Source organism: Chlorocebus sabaeus, chromosome X, assembly GCF_047675955.1.
Source record: "Chlorocebus sabaeus isolate Y175 chromosome X, mChlSab1.0.hap1, whole genome shotgun sequence".
NCBI lineage: Eukaryota > Metazoa > Chordata > Mammalia > Primates > Cercopithecidae > Chlorocebus > Chlorocebus sabaeus.
This window is the reverse complement of record NC_132933.1, coordinates 894,317-917,264: the sequence shown is the minus strand read 5'-3', so window position 1 is coordinate 917,264 and position 22,948 is coordinate 894,317. Positions and strand designations below refer to the sequence as shown.

Sequence of the window (22,948 nt, the reverse complement as noted above, 5' to 3'; positions counted from 1 at the left end):
GTTCATTCCTGATTTGGCTCTCTGTTTGACTGTCACTGGTGTATAAGAATGCTTGTGATTTTTGCACATTAATTTTGTATCCTGAGACTTTGCTGAAGTTGCTGATCAGCTTAAGGAGATTTTGGGCTGAGACAATGGGGTTTTCTAAATATACAATCAGGTCGTCTGCAAACAGGGACAATTTGACTTCTTCTTTTCCTAACTGAATCCCCTTGATTTCTTTCTCTTGCCTGATTGCCCTAGCCAGAACTTCCAACACTATGTTGAATAGGAGTGGTGAGAGAGGGCATCCCTGTCTTGTGCCAGTTTTCAAAGGGAATTTTTCCAGTTTTTGCCCATTCAGTATGATATTGGCTGTGGGTTTGTCATAAATAGCTCTTATGATTTTGAGGTACGTTCCATCAATACCGAATTTATTGAGCGTTTTTAGCATGAAGGGCTGTTGAATTTTGTCAAAAGCCTTTTCTGCATCTATTGAGATAATGATGTGGTTCTTGTCTTTGGTTCTGTTTATATGCTGGATTATGTTTATTGATTTGCGAATGTTGAACCAGCCTTGCATCCCAGGGATGAAGCCCACTTGATCATGGTGGATAAGCTTTTTGATGTGCTGCTGGATCCGGTTTGCCAGTATTTTATTGAGGATTTTTGCATCAATGTTCATCAGGGATATTGGTCTAAAATTCCCTTTTTTTGTTGTGTCTCTGCCAGGCTTTGGTATCAGGATGATGTTGGCCTCATAAAATGAGTTAGGGAGGATTCCCTCTTTTTCTATTGATTGGAATAGTTTCAGAAGGAATGGTACCAGCTCCTCCTTGTACCTCTGGTAGAATTCAGCTGTGAATCCATCTGGTCCTGGACTTTTTTTGGTTGGTAGGCTATTAATTATTGCCTCAATTTCAGAGCCTACTATTGGTCTATTCAGGGATTCAACTTCTTCCTGGTTTAGTCTTGGAAGAGTGTAAGTGTCCAGGAAATTATCCATTTCTTCTAGATTTTCCAGTTTATTTGCGTAGAGGTGTTTATAGTATTCTCTGATGGTAGTTTGTATTTCTGTGGGGTCGGTGGTGATATCCCCTTTATCATTTTTAATTGCGTCGATTTGATTCTTCTCTCTTTTCTTCTTTATTAGTCTTGCTAGTGGTCTGTCAATTTTGTTGATCTTTTCAAAAAACCAACTCCTGGATTCATTGATTTTTTGGAGGGTTTTTTGTGTCTCTATCTCCTTCAGTTCTGCTCTGATCTTAGTTATTTCTTGCCTTCTGCTAGCTTTCGAATGTGTTTGCTCTTGCTTCTCTAGTTCTTTTAATTGCGATGTTAGAGTGTCAATTTTAGATCTTTCCTGCTTTCTCTTGTGGGCATTTAGTGCTATAAATTTCCCTCTACACACTGCTTTAAATGTGTCCCAGAGATTCTGGTATGTTGTATCTTTGTTCTCATTGGTTTCAAAGAACATCTTTATTTCTGCCTTCATTTCGTTATGTACCCAGTAGTCATTCAGGAGCAGGTTGTTCAGTTTCCATGTAGTTGAGCGGTTTTGATTGAGTTTCTTAGTCCTGAGTTCTAATTTGATTGCACTGTGGTCTGAGAGACAGTTTGTTATAATTTCTGTTCTTGTACATTTGCTGAGGAGTGCTTTACTTCCAATTACGTGGTCAATTTTGGAGTAAGTACGATGTGGTGCTGAGAAGAATGTATATTCTGTTGATTTGGGGTGGAGAGTTCTATAGATGTCTATTAGGTCTGCTTGCTGCAGAGATGAGTTCAATTCCTGGATATCCTTGTTAACTTTCTGTCTCGTTGATCTGTCTAATGTTGACAGTGGAGTGTTGAAGTCTCCCATTATTATTGTATGGGAGTCTAAGTCTCTTTGTAAGTCTCTAAGGACTTGCTTTATGAATCTGGGTGCTCCTGTATTGGGTGCATATATATTTAGGATAGTTAGCTCTTCCTGTTGAATTGATCCCTTTACCATTATGTAATGGCCTTCTTTGTCTCTTTTGATCTTTGATGGTTTAAAGTCTGTTTTATCAGAGACTAGTATTGCAACCCCCGCTTTTTTGTGTTCTCCATTTGCTTGGTAAATCTTCCTCCATCCCTTTATTTTGAGCCTATGTATGTCTCTGCGTGTGAGATGGGTCTCCTGAATACAGCAGACTGATGGGTCTTGACTCTTTATCCAGTTTGCCAGTCTGTGTCTTTTAATTGGAGCATTTAGTCCATTTACATTTAAGGTTAAGATTGTTATGTGTGAACTTGATCCTGCCATTATGATATTAACTGGTTATTTTGCTCGTTAGTTGATGCAGTTTCTTCCTAGCCTTGATGGTCTTTACATTTTGGCATGGTTTTGCAATGGCTGGTACCGGTTGTTCCTTTCCATGTTTAGTGCTTCCTTCAGGGTCTCTTGTAAGGCAGGCCTAGTGGTGACAAAATCTCTAAGCATTTGCTTATCTGTAAAGGATTTTATTTCTCCTTCACTTATGAAACTTAGTTTGGCTGGATATAAAATTCTGGGTTTAAAATTCTTTTCTTTAAGAATGTTGAATATTGGCCCCCACTCTCTTCTGGCTTGAAGAGTTTCTGCCGAGAGATCTGCTGTTAGTCTGATGGGCTTCCCTTTGTGGGTAACCCGACCTTTCTCTCTGGCTGCCCTTAAGATTTTTTCCTTCATTTCAACTTTGGTGAATCTGGCAATTATGTGTCTTGGAGTTGCTCTTCTCGAGGAGTATCTTTGTGGCGTTCTCTGTATTTCCTGGATTTGAATGTTGGCCTGCCCTACTAGGTTGGGGAAGTTCTCCTGGATGATATCCTGAAGAGTGTTTTCCAACTTGGTTCCATTTTCCCCCTCACTTTCAGGCACCCCGATCAGACGTAGATTTGGTCTTTTTACATAATCCCATACTTCTTGCAGGCTTTGTTCATTTCTTTTTCTTCTTTTTTCTTTTGGTTTCTCTTCTCGCTTCATTTCATTCATTTGATCCTCCATCGCTGACATTCTTTCTTCCAGTTGATCGAGACGGTTACTGAAGCTTGTGCATTTGTCACGTATTTCTCGTGCCATGGTTTTCGTCTCTTTCGTTTGTGAGCTTCTCTGCATTAATTACTCTAGCCATCAATTCTTCCACTTTTTTTTCAAGATTTTTAGTTTCTTTGCGCTGGGTACGTAATTCCTCCTTTAGCTCTGAGAAATTTGATGGACTGAAGCCTTCTTCTCTCATCTCGTCGAAGTCATTCTCCGTCCAGCTTTGATCCGTTGCTGGCGATGAGCTGCGCTCCTTTGCCGGGGGAGATGCACTCTTATTTTTTGAATTTCCAGCTTTTCTGCCCTGCTTTTTCCCCATCTTTGTGGTTTTATCTGCCTCTGGTCTTTGATGATGGTGATGTACTGATGGGGTTTTGGTGTAGGTGTCCTTCCTGTTTGATAGCTTTCCTTCTAACAGTCAGGATCCTCAGCTGTAGGTTGTAGCTGTAGGAGATTGCTTGAGGTCCACTCCAGACCCTGTTTGCCTGGGTATCAGCAGCAGAGGCTGCAGAAGATAGAATATTTCTGAACAGCGAGTGTACCTGTCTGATTCTTGCTTTGGAATCTTCCTCTCAGGGGTGTACTCCACCCTGTGAGGTGTGGGGTGTCAGACTGCCCCTAGTGGGGGATGTCTCCCAGTTAGGCTACTCAGGGGTCAGGGACCCACTTGAGCAGGGAGTCTGTCCCTTCTCAGATCTCAACCTCCGTGTTGGGAGATCCACTGCTCTCTTCAAAGCTGTCAGACAGAGTCGTTTGGGTCTGCAGAGCTGCTGCGTTTGTTGTTTATTTACTGTGCCCTGTCCCCAGAGGTGGAGTCTACAGAGACAGGCAGGTTTCCTTGAGCTGCTGTGAGCTCCACCCAGTTCGAGCTTCCCAGCAGCTTTGTTTACCTACTTAAGCCTCAGCAATGGCGGGCGCCCCTCCCCCAGCCTCGCTGCTGCCTTGCCGGTAGATCACAGACTGCTGTGCTAGCAATGAGGGAGGCTCCGTGGGTGTGGGACACTCCCGGCCAGGTGTGGGATATGATCTCCTGGTGTGCCTGTCTGCTTAAAGCGCAGTATTGGGGTGGGAGTTACCCGATTTTCCAGGTGTTGTGTGTCTCAGTTCCCCTGGCTAGGTAAAGGGATTCCCTTCCCCCTTGCGCTTTCCAGGTGAGGCGATGCCTCGCCCTGCTTCAGCTCTCGCTGGTCGGGCTGCAGCAGCTGACCAGCACCGATCGTCTGGCACTCCCCAGTGAGATGAACCCAGTACCTCAGTTGAAAATGCAGAAATCGCCGGTCTTCTGTGTCGCTCGCGCTGGGAGTTGGAGACTGGAGCTGTTCCTATTTGGCCATCTTGCTCCGCCCCCTAAAATCTATTATATAAGTTTCCTTTGTGTGTTCTTTGTGTTATGTATTGCAAACATTTACCATTCTGTGGCTACTCTTTTCATTCTTTTTATGTTATCTTTTGATGAGCATAAGTTTGTAATTTTAATGTGTGGAATTTATTTTAAAAATCCTTATTGGCTAGTGCTTTTGTATCTTGATGTCAATTCTCTTTCTTTCCCTACCCTGTCGTTATTAATATATTCTTTTACTTTTTCTTTCTAAAATGTTTATGATTTTATATTTCACTTTTAGACTTGTAATGCAACATGAATGGATTTTTGTGTATGGTGTGAGTTAGGAATCCAATGTAATGTTTTGTCTATATAGATACCAACATTTTTCAGCATCTTTTATTGAAACTCTTCTTCTGTGACACCTTTGTCATAAATTAAGTGTCTATGTGCGTTAGACTAGTTTTGAATTTTCTATTCTATTTCATTTACCTGTTTGATTATCCCTATACCAATTGCTACATTGTTTTAATTATTATAGCTTTAAAATAAGTCTCAATATATTATACAACAATTACTCTCATCTTATTCTTCCTCTTCAAGAAGGACTTGGCTATTCATAAACCTTTACATTGTCATATTAATTTTAGAATCAGCTTTTTGAGCTCTACAAAAGGAAAGGCTTGGGATTTTCATTCAGGTTGCACTGAATCTATAAATCAGTTTGGCAATAACTGACAGTTTCAAATATCATGTTTTCCAGTTCATGTATGTGGTGTATCTTGAAAGTTATTTAGGTACTCTTTAAAGTTTCTCAGTAAATTTCCATAGTTTTTTTTTCCATAGACATCTTGCATATTTTTAGCTAGACTTATTTCTAGGTACTTGTTAGTATTTTATTCCACTGTTTATTTTGTTTTTACTTCATCATTGTGTCTCACCTAGCTGACACACTCAAACTTAACCTTCCCCCTGGTCAGGACTCTCCTAGAAAGTGGCTATCTTGGCTTATGACCATTCTCAAGGGAGAGACCTCAAGACTAAACTAGAAAGAAACCATAGAAATAAAAATCACAATGGGGGTCATCTTCCAGCTTCTAACCAGAAGGAAATCAACCACCTTCAGCTCAGCAAACCTGCAAGCAATGTGAGCTGTGTGACAATCCAACACAGGTGGAGAGCCAGCACTGATTTGGCCTGGATGGTTCAGGATAATCACTTGAGCAGTGAAGCCAGCTGCTTCCGTTGGTGAGTCATTTTTGCTGTCACAAGCCATATTGCCATGATGAACATCTTGGCAATGTGGGCTTCAGAGAAAGCATAGGTGTTTTTTTAAAAAAACCTCTGGATAGGCAGGAATTTTTACAAACAATATACTACAATTCAAGATGAGACTTGGGTGGGGACACAGAGCCAAACCATATCATTCCATCCATGGTCCCTCCAAAATCTCATGTCCTCACATTTAAAAACAGAATCATGCCTTTCCAACAGTTCCCCAAAGTGTTAGCTCATTCCAGCATTAACCCAAAAGTCCAAGTCCAAAGTCTCATCTGAGACAAGGTAAGTCCCTTCCACTTATGAGACTGTAAAATCAAAAGCAAGTTAGTTACTTCCTAGATACAATACGGGTACAGGTGTTGGGTAAATACAGTCATTCCAAATGGGAGGAATTGGCCAAAACAAAGGGGCTACAGGCCCCATGCAAATCTGAAATCCAATAGGGCAGTCATTAAACCTGAAAGTTGCAAAATATTCTCCTTTGACTCCATGTCTCACATTTAGGTCACCCTGATACAAAAGGCAGGCTCCCACAGCCTTGGGCAGCTCTGCCCCTCTAGCTTTGCAGGGTACAGCCTTGCTTCTGGCTGCTTTCATGGGCTGGCATTGAGTGCCTATGGCTTTTCCAGGTGCATGGTGCAAGCTGTCAGTGGATCTACCATTCTGGGGTCTGGAGGACAGTGGCCCTCTTCTCACAGCTCCACTAGGCAGTGCCCCAGTGGTGACTGTTGGGGGCTCCCACTCCACATTTCTTTTCCTCGCTGCCCTAGGAGAGGTTCTCCATGAGGGCTCTGCCTCTGCAGCACACCTCCGCCTGGATATCCAGGCGTTTCCATACATCCTCTGAAATCTAGGCGGATGTTCCCAAACCTCAATTTTTGTCTTCTGTGCACCCACAGAACAAAGGCTGGGGGCTTGCACCCTCTGAAGCCATAGCCCAAGCTGTACTTTGGCCTCTTTTAACTGGGGTGGCTAGGACACAGGGCACCAAGTCCCAGGCTGAACACTGCAGGGGGGCCCTGGACTCATCCCACGGAAGCATTTTTCCCTCCTAGGCCTCCAGGCTTGTGACGGGAGGGTCTGCTGCGAAGATCTCTAACATGCCCTGGACACATTTTCCCCATTATCTTGGCGAATAACATTTGGCTCCTTGTTACTTATACAAATTCTTATAGCTGGATTGAATTTCTCCCCAGAAAATGGGTTTGTCTTTTCCACTGCATCATCAGGCTATTCGTTGAATAGCTTTCACCAAAATGCTGATAGTGATATGGACAATGAAACTGCCCCCATGACCCAATCACTTCCCACTGGATCCCTCCCATGACATGTGGGGATTATGGGAACTACAATTCAAGATGAGATTTGGGTGGGGACACAGCCAAACCATATCTGGGTCTTTTGTGGTTCTGTACAAATTTTAAGATTGCTTTTTCTATTTCTGTGAAAAATGTTATTGGCATTTTGATAGGTAATACATTAAATCTGGTAGTACTGATATTTTAACAATATGAATTCTTCCATTCTATGAACATGGGATAGATACCTTTTCATTTTGTGTGTGTCTTCTTCAATTCCTTTCATCAATGTTTTACAGTTGTCAGGATAGAGATATTTCACCTCTTTGGTTAAATTTATTCCTAGATATTTATTTTTATTGTAGCTATTATAAATGAAAATGCTTTTATGATTTCTCTCTCAGATTGTTAGCTCTTGGTATATAGAAATGCTACTGATTTTTATATGTTGGTTTTGCATCTTGCAACTTTACTGAATTTGTTGATCAGTTCTAACAGTTTTTTGGTGGAGTGTTTAGGTTTTTCTAAATATAACATTGTATCTTCTGCAAACAAGGGGAATTTGATTTCTTTTTTTCTAATTTGAAGGCCTTTTGCTTAATTCCTGCATCTTGGACTTCTAGGACTACATTTAATAGAATTGATGAAAGTGGGCATACTTGTCTTGTTCCAGATCTTAGAGGAAAGGCTTTCAATTTTTTCCCATTCAGTATAATCTTAGCTGTGCATTTGTCATATATAACATTTACTGTTTTGAGATATGCTCCTTTTAAATCAAGTTTGTTAAGAGTTTTTATCATGAAGGGATGTTGAATTTTATTCGATGCTTTCTTGACATTTATTGAAATAAAGATATGGTTTTTGTCTTTCCTTCTGTTAATGTGGTATATCACATTTATTGATTTCCATATGTTGAACTATCTTTGTATTCCTAGGATGAATCCCCCTTAAGCATGACAAATACTCATTTTAATGTGTTGTTGAATTTAGTTTGCTAGTAGTTTGTTGAGGATTTTTGCATCTATATTCATCAGTGATGTTGGCCTGTAGTTTTCTTTTTCAGGTACACTGAGAATACATACACTGTTCCATTTGATGGTGTCCCTTAAGTCTCTTAAGCTATCTTTGCTCTTCTGTTCTTTGTTTCTTTTGGTCTTTGGATTAAATGATTTTCAGTGACCTGTCTTTGAGTTAACTGATCCTTTCTTCTGCTTGATCTAGTCTGTTTTGAACCTCTCTACTGAATTTTTCTGTTTAGTTATAGTATTCTTTAACTCTTGATTTCTGTTTGGTACTTTTTAATACTTTTTATCTTTTTGATGAAATTCTAAATTTTTTTCCTGCATTTCTCTCCTGATTTTAGGGAACAGTTCTCTTTATGACCATTGTTTCAAATTCCCTTTTGGGTAAATCACATATCCCTACTTCACTCGGGTAGGTTTTTGTAGGTTTATCTTGTTTTCATTTTGAATGTATTTATTTGTTTCTTCATTTTCCTTGGCTCCCTGTGTTGGTGTCTGCACATAAGATAAGAAAACTGCCTCTCCCAGTCTTGTCAGACATGCCTCATGTAGGAGAAGGATCTCACCAGTTGGTCCAGCTGGAGACTTTAAGGTGCCTCACAAATCTTTGTGTTTGGCCAAAGTGCTGTCTCTGTTTTTGATGGTCCCCTGGAGATTAGAATTTGCCACGTCCTGTCAGTACCCTGTGACCAGTAAAGTAGAAGGCAGACCCTCTAGATGTGACTGGAAAGGCCGGGGCATTGGATATGTAGTCCAGTTCCTTCTATCCTCATGGTGAAGCTGAGTGCAGGGTTTACCTCCAACTCTCTGTACTAAGCTGGAGAGAAAATCTGTGGCAAATGCCTGTATATTCAGGCTGTACCTTCTGATCCTGGGGAGATGGCTGCTGGAATTTGGCCTGTTGTATGTTCACCTCTTTTTTTTTCTGTGGTCTATGGCCACTTGGGAGCACAAAGCCTCATTGACTCCCAGAGCTTGGTTGTATAGGAGACAGTCTTTTGGGTGGAAGCTATAGAAGTTGTGCTTGTGCATGGACAAATTTCTTCCAGGTAGAATGAGGACTTTAATTTATCACTGGGGTGAACCAGAGGAAAGGCTCAGGAATTGCTGAGTTTCTGCTCAGGCTGCCTGAGGGCTACTGTTCTTCTGCCCTTTTAGCTCCCTGATGCAATTTCATTAGAATCTAGGTTGTCAAGTAGTCACCGGAATAGTGTAAAGTAAACCCCTTCTGGAAAGAAAATGGGAGTTGTGTTTTCCAGCCTCTTTTCTGCACAGCTCTCAGTGGGTATAGCCTCTGGAAGTGTTTGCATGCCCATTTAAAACCATCTCTTTCTGTGATCTAGGAAGACTTGCATATGCCTAGTCCCTTTCCCTCCCAGAGCCAGATTTAGGATGCATTCCTCAGGTAATAGCTGTAAACGTTTGGGTGCTCAACATGTGCCATAAACCCCTTCCAGGGAAAAATAGGAAGTTGTATTTTTATACACTACTACCAGGGGATGAAGCCCCTGGAAGTACTGGTGAGCCTATATAAAATTGCTGCTTTTTTTCCCTGTGGTATTGAGAAAGTCATGTTTGCCTAGTCTCTTCTGCTCTCAAAGCTAGGAGAGTTAGGATGCAGTCCCTCAGGTGGAAGCTGTAAAGCAAAAGTTCGGACACTGGATGTATGGACAAATTCTTTCAGGAGGGATTAATAGATCTGGAGTTATCATTGGGATGAGCTGAAGGAGAAGGTTTGGGAAGTACCAATTTTCTCCTCAGGCTGCCAGCAGGCTACTATTTGTCTGTCTTCAGCTCCTTGATACAAGTTAATTAGAAGCCAGGCCACAAAGTAGCTACTGGAAGAATGTGTCATAAACTCTTTCTGGACAGAAATAGGGAGCCACATTTTTTTTCTATGCCTCTTCTCTGTACTGCTCCCTGGGGATGAGGCCCCTGGGAGTGCTTACAGACTCACACAAAACCACCACATTTTTCTTATAGTATAGAGAGAATTGTATATGCTTAATATCCTCTGTTCTCAGAGTTGGTGATTTAAGAGCCAAACCGTGGGTAGCCTCAGAGTTAGGGACTTATATGTAATGTCCAAACCCTCCTCTCCACAGAGGGAATCTGGGTGCTGGGGATTCTTTTCCCAATTGTATGGTGCAGTGCCTGGGGCAGGGCTCATGCCTCAGCTTTTCTTACCCATTTGATGTAGAATTTTGCTCAGTTGCCCAGTGGGTAGAAGTCCCTTGACTGATTTCTGACTTTCCCTCAGAAGGAACTGATCTGTGAATAGATGTTTATTTGGTACATCCATGGGTGGAGGGAGAGTCAGGAGCCTTCTATTCCACCATGTTCTTCTATCTTTCTCTCTTTTTTTTTCTTTTCTTCTTCTTCTCTTTTTGAGATGGGACCTTGCTATGTTGCCCAGGCTGGTCTTGAATTCCTGGGCTCAAACAATCCTCCTGTCTCAGCCTTCCAAATAGCTGGGAATACAAGCATGTGCCACTGCACCCAGCTTCTATCTTTAACTAGTACTATTGAAAACTTGCCTGTCTGCATCTCATTTGAGAGTGTGTCTTTTTTCTTTGGTTACTTTGAAGAGTTTTCTCTTGGGTTTCTGCAGTTTCACTCTGATGGAATATGCCTTTGTGTTTATTTTTTATTTATCCTGGTTGGGATTTGTTGAGCTCCCTGAACCTGTGTATTGATATATTTTTTAAATTCTGGAAAATATTAAGCCATTGCCTCTGCAAATATTGCTTCTTTTCTAATCCCTCTTTCCTTTCCTCCTGAGATTTCAATTAAACACAGTTTAGTCCTCCTCACTCTGTCCTCCATGTGTCTCTTCTGGTTATCTGTTGCTGTATCAAAAACTACCTCTAAACGTTAGTTGCTTAAAACAGCAACCATTTTATTATAATACTGATTTTTTGTGAGTCAGGAATTCCAACAGGGGTTGGCTAGGTAATAGTTTTGCTCCTCATGGTGTCAAATGAAGTCACTCAGTAATATACAGCTGGCATCTGGGCTAGTATGGAGGGTCTAAAATGGCTTCATTCACATGTCTGGTGTCTTAGTAGAGAATGCTAGAAAGCTGGGCTAAGCTGGGACTCTTGACCGAAGGGCCTACATGTGAACTGTGGCACCAGGGTCAGACTTTTTATGTGGTGGCTACATTTTTCCAGAGAGAAAATCCCAAGAGAACCAGGTATAGGCTGCATGGTATTTTCTGGCCTAGCTTCAGGGATCACACAACATCACTTCCACCACATCCACAGGTTGCAATTTTTTGTTCCATTCTATTGGTCACACAGGAGTTGTAATGCCAGGCCAGATCAAGGAGAGGAGAATTATACTCTACTCCTTGAATGACAGAGTGGCAAGGTCACATTGTACAAGAGCATGTATCTCATTATATCTTTTGTATTTTTCCACTTAAAAAAACTCTACATGCTGCATTTCACAGTATTTCTTTTTTACTTACCTACCAACCCACCAATTCTTTCTTCATGTTTTAATAATGGTATCTGCTGATTCCAAGATCTTAGGTCTGTGAGTTTATTTTGGTTCTCTGTTGTTTCTGTTATGTCTTGCTTATTTTTTCTTATTTGTTTTTGTACCTAATATCGTTCTGTTCTGGGTATTGTATTTGAAACATTTATGAAAATAATTTGAGTTCTAGAAAGTTGATTTCTTCTTTAAATTTTATATTTTCTTCTGCCAGATGCCTGGGAACACTGCCAATCAAAAACTGGCTTAAATTATGATCAAGAATAGAGGTTTCAAATTCCACATGTTCTCACTTATAAGTGGGAGCTAAATGATGCGAACACATGGACACATAGAGGGGAACACCACATATTGGGGCCTGTTGGAAGGTGGAGGGTGCAAGGAGGGAGAGGATCAGGAAAAATAACTGATGGGCACTAGGCTTAATTCCTGGGTAATGAATAATCTGTTCAACAAACCCCCATGATGTAAGTTTACCTATGTAAGAAACCTGCACTTGTACCTCTGAACTTAAAAGTTTGAAAAAAATTCCCAGACATTAGCGACTTCCTGATCATATGCTCCACTTGGGGAAAATTCAGATCAGTATTATAAACTGCCAACAGACACCAGTTCCCAAACACATGGACCATTCTTGCCTCTGAGAATCACAGAATGAAAGAAAATGATTGAGAAGCAGCTCAGGAAGTATTCCACCAGCCCAGACAATAGTTGTATCAGACAACTATTGTCCAGAACATCAGCCCTGCAATTCAATCTGAGGGTCTGACACCCCTTTAGAGAGGGCCAGAAAAATTTGGAAAGGCCAGAAGGGCAAGAAAACAAAACAAAACAAAAGGTCCAGTGAGCAAGATTTGAAGGAATAGGAGCTATTTTGCTGGGACAGAAGAGTTACCTAAGATAGAAGTATCTGAAAAGCTGTTATGTGGAGGAGATATTGGGTCTGTGCTGTGTAGGATGTGGGGCGGGTGCAGGGGGGCGGGTACGTCCAGGGATCCACAATTAGCACAATCCAAAAAATAAAGTGAGCTGTTTTGGAAAGTCACCATAGTGGCTGGAATAACCACACACAAAAAAAGAATAGAGGTTTAATAGATAACACAGATGATAGAAAACTGGACTGTAAGTTAATGAAGTGAAAGTTAACTGATTCACCATTATCTTGAGGATATTTCTCTTTAGGGACTGATATGGTTTGGCTGTGTCCCCACCCAAATCTCATCTTGAATTGTAACTCCCACAATTCCCACGTGTCTTGGGAGGGACCCGTTGGGAGGTAATTGAATCACGGGGGCAGATCTTTCCCGTGCTGTTCTCATGATAGTGGATAAGTCTCCACTTATCCACTATCATGAGATCTGATGGTTTTATAAGGGAGACTCTCCTTGCACAAGCTCTCTTCTTGCCTGCTGCCATCCATGTAAGATGTGACTTGCTCCTCCTTGCCTTCCAGCGTGATTGTGAGGCCTTCCCAGCCATGTGGAACTGTAATTCCATTAAACCTCTTTCTCTGGTAAATTGCCCAGTCTTGGGTATGTCTTTAGCAGCAGGGTGAAAACAAACTAAGACAGGGACCAAGCTTAAAGTTAGAGTGGTTTACATCTATTTGTATTTCCTTGCTTACCCCATTAAGTGTTATTTGAATGCTATCTATGTGCTTATGACTCCTAAATTTATATCTTTAGCACAGACCTCTTCCTTAACTATCCAGACTCATACATCAAGCTGCCTACTAAACATCTCAATTTAGGTATCTAATTGGCATCTCAAACCTAATATGCAAAAAACAGACCCTTCAGTGTTTCCTCAAATAAATCTGTTCTACCTCAAGCCTTCCATATCTCACTAAATGACACCATCATTCACCTACTTGCTCAGGACAAAACTTAAAAATGTTCTTTACATCCTCTCTCCTCATTCTTCCCATACTCAATTAACAGCCAGTCTTATATGCTTATCTTAAATTATACCCAACATCCTTCCATTTCTTTCCATTTCTATCACCACCACACTGGTCTAAATAACTGTCTTCTTTTATCTGTATGACCGCAATAGCATCTTAACTGGTATCTCTGCCTCCATTCTTGCCCATGGATGCTGTGTTCCATATAATTGGTCTTTCCTAGAGTCCTAGAGTTTGGACATAAATGGGAGACCTGCTTTTGTCTCCCTACATTTATCATTTACTAATTCATTCAACATACATTTATTTGAACATCTACCATGTGCCAGGCACTGTTCAAAGTTCTGGGGACACACTATTAAACAATACCTCCAAAGTTTGTGTTCTTAATGAGCTTAACTTATAGTCAGAGAAGATAGACAATAAAGAAATAAATATATAATATTTCAGGCACTGTTAAGTGCATTGAAAAAAAATGATGGGAGTAATATTTACACACAGTGTTTAGGGAAAGCCTCACTGATAAAATGAAATTTGAGCAGCGTCTTGAAGGAAGTAAGAGAACTAGCATTAGAGTATCAGGGGACATAATTTTAAATATAGAGAACAGAAACTGTAATGGTCTAGAAACAGGAGCATATCTGGTCCATTTGAGAAGAACAAGGAGGTCAGTGTGGCTGGGGCAGGATTAACAGGAGACAATGGTAACAGATGAGGGCAGAGAGGTTGCAGAGGGTCAAATTTCATACGGTCTTGAAGGCCATGGTGAAGTCTTTGGAATTTACTGAGTGAGATGAAAATCCACTGGAGGATTTGAAGCAGAGAACAGTGATCAGAATTGCAATTTGAAAAACTACTTTAGATGCAATGTTGGGAAAAGACTATATGAGGGTAAGGTTGGAAGCAGGAAGGCTTTCTATCAACTCTCATCTGAATTACTGCAATGGCTTCCTGCAATAATTCAGATGAGAGTTGATGATAGTTTAGATCTGGATGGTAGTCACTGAGGTGTAGAGAAGAGGCTGGTGTGTGTGTGTGTGTGTGTGTGTGTGTGTGTGTGTGATTTATAGACTTGATTTTATTATTTTAGTACCCTTTTATTATTACAGAAGCAGTGCATATGCAGTGTAGATAATTTGAAAATATAGGCAAATAACATTCAAAAAATAAAAACATCACTTTTATGGCATCCGAAGTGACACTGTATCCTCTCTTGGCTTGTAACCTGCTTTCCCTGGTCAATTATCTTCATCGTTCCATTTCAGTACATTTTCATCTTATTCAATACTAAGTACATAATCAACCCTGATTATTTTTTGAAATTATAGCCAACAGGATCTGATATGGTTTGGCTGTGTCCCCACCCAAATCTCATCTTGAATTCCCATGTGTTGTGGGAGGGACCTGGTGGGAGGTAATTGAATCATGGGGGCAGGTCTTTCCTGTGCTGTTCTTGTGATAGTGAATACGTCTCATGAGAGCTGATGGTTTTAAAAATAAGAGTTTTTGGCCGGGCACAGTGGTTCTCACCTGTAATCCCAGCACTTTGTGAGGCTGAGGTGGGTGGATCATAAGGTCAGGAGTTAGAGACCAGTCTGGCCAATATGGTGAAACCCCATCTCTACTAAAAATACAAAAATTAGCTGGGCATGGTGGCACATGCCTGTAGTACCAGCTACTTGGAAGGCTGAGGCAGGAGAATCACTTGAACCCGGGAGGTGGAGGTTGCAGTGAGCCGAGATCACGCCACTGACTCCAGCCTGGGTGACAGAGCAAAATTCCATTTAAAAAGAAAAAAAAAAAAAAAAAGAGGAGTTTTCCTGCACAAGTGTTCTTTCTTTGCCTGCTGCCATCCATGTATGACATGACTTGCTCCTCCTTGCCATCTGCCATAATTTTGAGGCCTCCCCAGCCATGTGGAACAGTAAGTCCATAAAACCTCTTTCCTTTGTAAATTTCCCAGTCTCAGGCATATTTTTATCAGCAGTGTGAGGACAGACTAATACAGTAAGTTGGTACCAGTAGAGTGGGGTGCTGCTGAAAAGATACCCGAAAATGTGGAAGCGACTTTGGAACTGGGTAACAGGCAGAGGTTGGAACAGTTTGGAGGGCTCAGAAGAAGACAGGAAAATGTGGGAAAGTTTGGAACTCCCTAGAGACTTGTTGAATGGCTTTGACCAAAATGCTGATAATAATATGGACAATGAAATCCAGGCTGAGGTGGTCTCAGATAGAGATGAGGAAGTTCTTGGGAACTGGAGCAAAGGTAACTCTTGTCATGTTTTAGCAAAGAGACTGGTGGCATTTTGCCCCTGCCCTAGAGATTTGTGGAACTTCGAATTTGAAAGAGATGATTTAGGTTATCTGGTAGAAGAAATTTTTTTAAGCAGCAAAGCATTCAAGAGGCAACTTGGGTGCTATTAAGGGCATTCATTTTCATAAGGGAAGCAGAGCATAAAAGTCTGGAAAATTTGCAGCCTGACAATGTTATAGAAAAGAAAATTCCATTTTCTGAGGAGAAATTCAAGCGGGCTGCAGAAATTTGCATAAGCAATGAGGAGCTGAATGTTAATCCCCAAGACAATGGGGAAAATGTCTGCAGGGCATGTCAGAGGTCTTCACAGCAGCCCCTCCCATCACAGGCCCAGAGGCCTAAGAGGAAAAAGTTGTTTCATGGGCCGGGCCCAGGGTCCCTGTGCTGTGTGCAGCCTAGGGACTTGGTGCCCTGTGTCCCAGCTGCTACAGCCATGGCTGAAAGGGGCCAATGCAGAGCTCCAGCCATGGCTTCAGAGGCTGCAAGTCCCAAGCCTTGGCAGCTTCCACATGATGTTGAGCCTGTGAGTGCACAGAAGTCAAGAATTAGGGTTTGGGAACGTCTGCTTAGATTTCAGAAGATGTATGAAAATGCCTGGATGCCTAAGCAGAAGTTTGCTGTGGGGGTTGGCCCTCATGTAGAACCTCTGCTAGGGCAGTGCTGAAGGGAAATGTGGGCTCAGAGCACCCACACAGAGTCCCTACTGGGGTACCACCTAGTGGAGCTGTGAGAAGAGGGCCACCGTCCTCCAGACGCCAGAACGGTAGATCCACCAAAAGCTTGCACCAGCATCTGGAAAAGCTACAGACAATGCTAGCCCATGAAGGCAGACACGAGGGAGGCTGTACCCTGCAAAGCCACAGGGGTGGAGCTGCCCAAGACCATGGGCACCTACCTCTTGCATCAGCATGACCCAGATGCAAGACATGGAGTCAAAGGAGATCATTTTAGAGATTTAAGATTTGACTGCCCCATAGAATTTCAGACTTGCATGGGGCCTGTAGGCCCTTTGTTTTGGCCAATTTCTCCCATTTGGAATGGCTGTATTTACCCAATGCCTATACCCCATTGTATCTAGGAAGTAACTAACTTGCTTTTGACTTTACATGCTCGTAGGTGGAAGGGACTTGCCTTGTCTCAGATGAGACACTGGACTGTGGACTTTTGAGTTAATGCTGAAATAAGTTATGACTTTGGGGGACTGTTGGGAAGGCATGATTTGTTTTGAAATGTGAGGACATGAGATTTGGGAGGGGACAGGGTGGAATGATATGATTTGGCTGTGTCCCTACCCAAATCTCATCTTGAATTCCCATGTTTTGTCGGGGGGACCTGATAAGAGGTAATTGAATCATGGCAGCTGGTCCTTCCCTTGCTGTTCTTGTGATAGTGAATAAGTCTCACAAGATCTGATGGTTTTAAAAAGAGGAGTTTCCCTGCACAAGCTCTCTCTCTTTGCCTGTGCCATCCATGTAAGACATGACTTGCTCCTCCCTGCCTTCTGCCATGATTGTGAGGCCTCCCCAGCCATGTGGAACTGTGAGTCCATTAAACTTTTTTCTTTTGTAAATTGCCCAGTCTCAGGTAAGTATTTATCAGCAGTGTGAAAATGGACTAATACAGGATCCTTTACAGATTAGATGTTAATGTAAGAAAAAAAAAAGTTGGAGAACTTCAAGGTCTGTGGACTGAATAACTGAAATAGGAAATGGTTTTATTTATTTATTTATTTATTTGAGACCAAGTCTGACTCTGTCGCCCAGGCTGGAGTGCAGTGAGGCCATCTCGGCTCACTGCAACCTCCGCCTCCCCAGTTCAAGCGATTCTCGTGCCTCAGCCTCCTGAGTAGCTGGGACTACAGGTGTGCACCACCATGCCTGGCTAATTTTTGTATTTTTAATAGAGATGAGGTTTCGCCATGTTGCCCAGGCTGATCTTGAACTCCCGGGCTCAACCAATCCACTTGCCTCAGCTTCCCCTACTGCTGGGATTACAGGAGTGAGCCACTATGCCTGGCCAGGAATGGTTTTTTATTGCCATGGAGAAGGCTGGGCAATCAGCAGGTTTGGGGAAGGGGTAGGAATTAAGAGTCTAATTGTGTACATGTTAAGGTAGGGAGTTGATATGTAAATTTTGACTTCAGGAGAGAGATCTGAGAATATCTCCAGATATTCAACTGGAATTATCTGCAGATAGATAGTACTTAAAATCATGAGGCTAAACAATATCATCACAGAGTGAGTAAAAACAAAATAAAGGAGAAGTTGGACAACTAATCCCTGGAGCACTCTAACCTTTAAAGATTAGGGGGATGAAGAAGGACTCACAAAGTTGACAAAGATTGGCAGTGAGTTTAGTAGAAAAGTGAAGAAAAGTGGTGTTAGAGAAACCAAGTGAGAACCTGTATCAGGGATGGAGTAATCCCCTCTCAAATACTACTGAGAATTCAAATAAGATGAGGACTAGGAATTAGTAATGTAAAGATCAATAATGACCTTGAAAATGTAGTTCTTATAAAATAATAGTGATAACAGCTTCTTTGGGGTGGGTTAAAGAGGAGAGAATGGCAGGAAAAGATGCAAAGGCTGCAAGCAGGGACAATTATTTTAAGATGGTTTCTGTAAAGATAGGGGAGGAAATAATAGCATAATTGATGTTGAGATTAATCTAGTGGAGAGAGAAATTGATGATGTAAGGGAGAAACGGAGAAATTGCTGGAGCAACATTTTTTATGAAGGGAGAAGAGATGGGAATCAAGTACAAAACTGGAGAGGTTGGCCTTAGGAGCACAGATATTCTATTTATTGTAATAAGTGTGCAGGCAGAGTATATGGGTACAAATGCCAGTAAATGTGATGCTGGGAGTCTATGGAGGTTCATTGCACAGTATCAGCTAAGAGTGAAAATGGGCATTGGAGAATGGAAAAAAGGTGTTTTAGATGTAAGGAAAACACAGAAAATCTAAGATAGAGGTCCAGGAGAATGAGAAAGTCAGTGGACTAGGGAAATATTCTATGGTTGCTGTGCAGCAATAAGGGCTTAGTTGAGCTAGAAAGCAAGGTGGGAAAGTGACAAGTCATGCTTGTCCCTTCTTGTTCCTCAAACATGCTAAACTTTTTCCATTCTCAGGGCCTTTGCCTTTTCTGTTCCCTCTGTCTGGAAACATCTTCTCTCAGAGCTCCATCAGCTGGCCTCTTATCATCATTTAGGTCTCAACTCCTCAAAGATTATTTCTGTGACCACCACAGCTAATGTAACACTCTACCATATTACTCTATCATATTATTCTCTCTACCATATTATTCTATTCTATCTTCTGAATAACACCATTGAGATTGCCTTATTTAGTTTTGTACTAACTTGTCTCTTGCTCTTTCCAACAGAATATAAGCTCCTGCTGTGCTGTACTCCAATGTGTACAAAAGTGTCTGGCATGTAGCAGGTGCTCCATAAATATTTGCTGACTGACTGACTCTCCTTATGTTTATATTCCACATTTCTCTGTGCTACTTGACCACCCAACCTCCCTCTACTCACCTAAAAATAAAATCCTCCTACTTTGCCCTCTGGATCCCCAGTATCATGAAAACCAATCCTCCACAAGTCCTTAACCTCTTTAACATGAACTCACTTCTTCTGCCTCACTTAAAGTTCTCTGATGAGACTAAGATCTCCCCTGCAGCTCATAAGGTTGATAGCTGAGGTTGACTTTCTTCCTGCTCCCCATTGCTCCTTCTTGACCCTGATTCCTCTACCCTCTTGTAAACCTCTCTTCTATATCACCAGAGTTAAGAGTTTCAAGCCACCTTGATTTTTCATCCTCTAACTCTCATTGTTGGTATCATCATCTGGTAAAGTCAAATGTCACAAAAGCAGAGCAAAGGAGTAACCAATGAATTCATACCTGTTTCTTAGAACATGCGGGGAACTACTCATCCCATAATCCCAGAGCCGCTCCACTGCAGCAATAAAATAGTGTCGTGTTTTCTTTTGAAAGCTGCGGGGGCTCTGATTTTCATCCTCACCATAAATGTCAAAATCTTCCTTCTTCATTTCAACTGAGATGGTATCATCATAGTCAATTTCCTCTTGATCTGACTGAAGAGTATTAAGACTTATTTCCCTTTGATGACGTTTCAAGACTGGTGGGTTTTGAGAGCACAGCCTTTCAGTCCCACCTTGCTTTGCCCAGGTGACTTCTATTTGGGGCTCATTTTGTTCCTCATTTATTGCTGCTATTGTATGATTGCTTTCACAAGGGTTCAGGGGCAAAATGGTATCCTTTTTCTTAAAAGCTGTGTTTTCTGGTGACTTCTCTTGGGATTTCCACTCTTCTTTTGGTATCTGAGTACCATAGTGGTTATCCCAAGCAAGAGGATCCAATAGCTTGGAAGGAGTCTTTGCAGAGCTTTCTGTTGCTCCTCTCAGAAAGGGAATTTTTCCAGGTCTATTTGCTTCCTTCCACTTAATTGCCCCCTCTGTTTCCTGAAGAAGGCTCCCTTCCATGAGATCCAGATGGCCAGGAGACCCACTGCTAGTTTCTGTAGGGAAAAGGTCCTTCTGATAAATGCGAACTTTTGGAAGCAATTCAACTTTGCCAGATGTTTCGGGCAAGCCTGGTTTCAAGAAAACAGTGTTCTCAACTTTCTTGTACGTGACTGAATTTGTGGCACTTGTCACCAGGGAGCCAACCTCTCTTTGATCACCAATCATCTCCAAGGTTAGAATAGCTAAAGAAAGGTTATTTTTTTTGACTCCTTGTAAGAAATGACTGCTTTCTTGGACCCCAGAATCTTTCTTTCTGTAAGATGGTGCTGGAAGATGAGAAAAGTTGTCTTGGAATAGGACCCTGGTCAGATCCATAGGTCTAATAGATGGAAATGATGATACCTTTGCAATGGGTAATGGAGATCTATTTGCTTGAGTGATGCTATGACTCCTCGTAAGACAATCTGATAAGGGAGACTGAGTAATGGCTCCTTTCTCCTTCTCATTGTAGTCTATCTGTGTGAGGGTGCTTGGGGTCAAATGTTTTATGTTTTTGGACCACTGGGTTGAGGTGTCCTCCACAATTAGCCTTTTTTCAAGTTCTGTTTCTTCTAGTGGGAGTCTGAATTGTTTCAAAGCTCTCTTACCACGTTGCGTGACAAAATTTTGCTGGCTTGGATTAGGAGATATCCTTGTGGTGTGTGGATATTTCTCTACAATTTGCTTTGTTTGATTTCCCAAACCTTCCAAGTTTTCTTCCTCCCCTTTTACTGAGAAATGAGCCATGTGGTTCTTTGTTCTATTTGTTGAATCACTTAATGACCTAAAATCTTGAAGTACTGGAGCATATGCCCCCTCATATGAACCTTCTACATTTTGCCTAGTGCTCAGTAAGAAAAGGTTCTTCATGAAATTCTTAGTGCCAGTCACTGTATGTATCTGAGGCAAAACTACATTATCTTGGATTAATGTTTCCTTTCTTTCTATTTCTTCCTGAATTTTTTTTTCTTGATTGTGTGTATTATTTTCATGTAAATTATCCAAGTTAGTAAGAAATAGGTTTCTGTTGCTTGGAAAAACTATCTCTTTGAGTCCTATATCCTTTGTAAGTTCACCCTTTCCTACTACCACTTTATTTTTCTCAGACAAGAAATTCTGACCTTCCACAGAGTTTTCTGGTCCTAAGGATATGAATAGTTTTGGACTGGGGCCTTGCCCCGAGTTCAGGGAGTTCTTTCCATGAGTCCTTTGTATCCAATTTGCTGATTCTGGTAAGAATAGCATCTTAAAGAATGACATATCTGGATTTTCTGCATCTGGTAGTATGGGGCCCTCTATTTTTTGTTGGACCATTTCCATGTTTTTCGATGAAGTAGTTTTATTTGACATATGATTTAGCCTCAAAGTTGTAGTATTTTTGTCCGTAAGCATTCTGTCATGAATCAAAGGTGTCACTTTTTGAAACTCAGTATCACTTTCTAATATATTTTGCCAGACTGATGGACTATTCTCAACTAATAATGATGGGCCATCAATGTGAGTCTTTCTATTAGTTGCTGAATTATTGGAAGTTTTGTTTATCTTTAACAAAGAGATGCTAACTTTGAATAAGGCATTATCTTTAGTCAACAAAGCAGGTCCATGAGCTCTCTTCTCTTTAAATAACCTACCACTGTCTGTTGACCATACATTTTTTCCCCATGAACTTTCTTGGCTATTCATTAAACCTGATTCTAACAACTTTGAATCATTATTTTCTTCACTCAAACTCAGAGGTCCACCAGACTCAATAAGGGGAGATGACTTTTTGCCAGATAGAGTGGTATCTAATGGACTCTCATAATGAACTGGCATATTTGGGGGTCCTAAGGAACTTGTATTATCATTACCTGCTGCCAAATTGTCTGATGGAATTGTTGAAATCAGATTATTTGATGAACTAGAAACTTTAAAATCAAGTTTCTTCAACTCTGTTGCTACAGTTGTCCCCAGTTTCTCATTTAATCTTAATTGGAGGTCTGGCTCAGGGGTGAATACCATGTCCCCACTGTGATGGGACTGTGGCCTGAGGTGTGTCATTTTAGACAGGTTGTTATCAGTGTCTATTGCTCCAGGCGATGGATCATCAGAAAAAGTCTCATATTCGGCTTCTTGGAGATCAGATAAGGATAGCCCATGTGGAGTAGGACTCTGTCGCAAGAGCATCAGCAAATCACTAGAGGAGACATTCTGTACTTTAGGCACTGGTGTTCTGTGTGCAAACCAAGGGTCAGTCTTCTCTATGTCATTTTTGGGAATTGTGGTGGCATTAAATTGCTTTTGCCTAGGGCTAGGGTGTCTTGAATTCTGGGAGAAACTTCTTGGCTCAATGGCATTGTTTTTACTCAGCAAGTATGTTGAAATATCTTCATAACTGTCCTCGTAATAATCACCAGTGTTCTTGTCACAACTAGAAACCTTCAGTAAGGCGGTCATGCCTCTGTTCCGAAAGTCTGAGTTGTGGCACCCCAGAATCCATAGGCCTGGAGATGAGGAAGAATAAGACTCTGGTTACTCATAACACAGATTCTAAAACGTTCTGTTAGAGGTTCTCTCCCATTCCCAGATAAATGAAAAAAATACCAGTCAGTATCATTATATCACAGGTCATTGGGTTAAATCCCTGGAACATGTAATATAAAAGTGGTTTTTGCATTGCTGCTGTTGTTCTATGCCTGTTTCTGACCATAAGAAAAGACTGTGATAAAAATGAATAGATATTGGGATTAAAATGGGGAAATGTAATTAATATACACAAT

At 41.4% G+C, this 22,948-nt stretch overlaps 1 protein-coding gene across 6 annotated transcripts in view; it reads right to left on the bottom strand.

The window, feature by feature from the left end:
- Positions 1–22,948, bottom strand: part of F8 (coagulation factor VIII) — a 218,915-nt gene that overhangs the window by 65,326 nt on the left and 130,641 nt on the right. For all 6 annotated transcript variants that reach the window (XR_012091877.1, XM_073013275.1, XM_073013274.1 and 3 more), the window contains one exon: positions 19,567–22,672. Coding sequence is in view for 5 of the 6 variants with exons in the window: in XM_073013275.1 (XP_072869376.1) it covers positions 19,567–22,672 (3,106 nt within the window). In the remaining variant the exon portion in view is untranslated. The remainder of the gene's footprint in view (positions 1–19,566; positions 22,673–22,948) is intronic.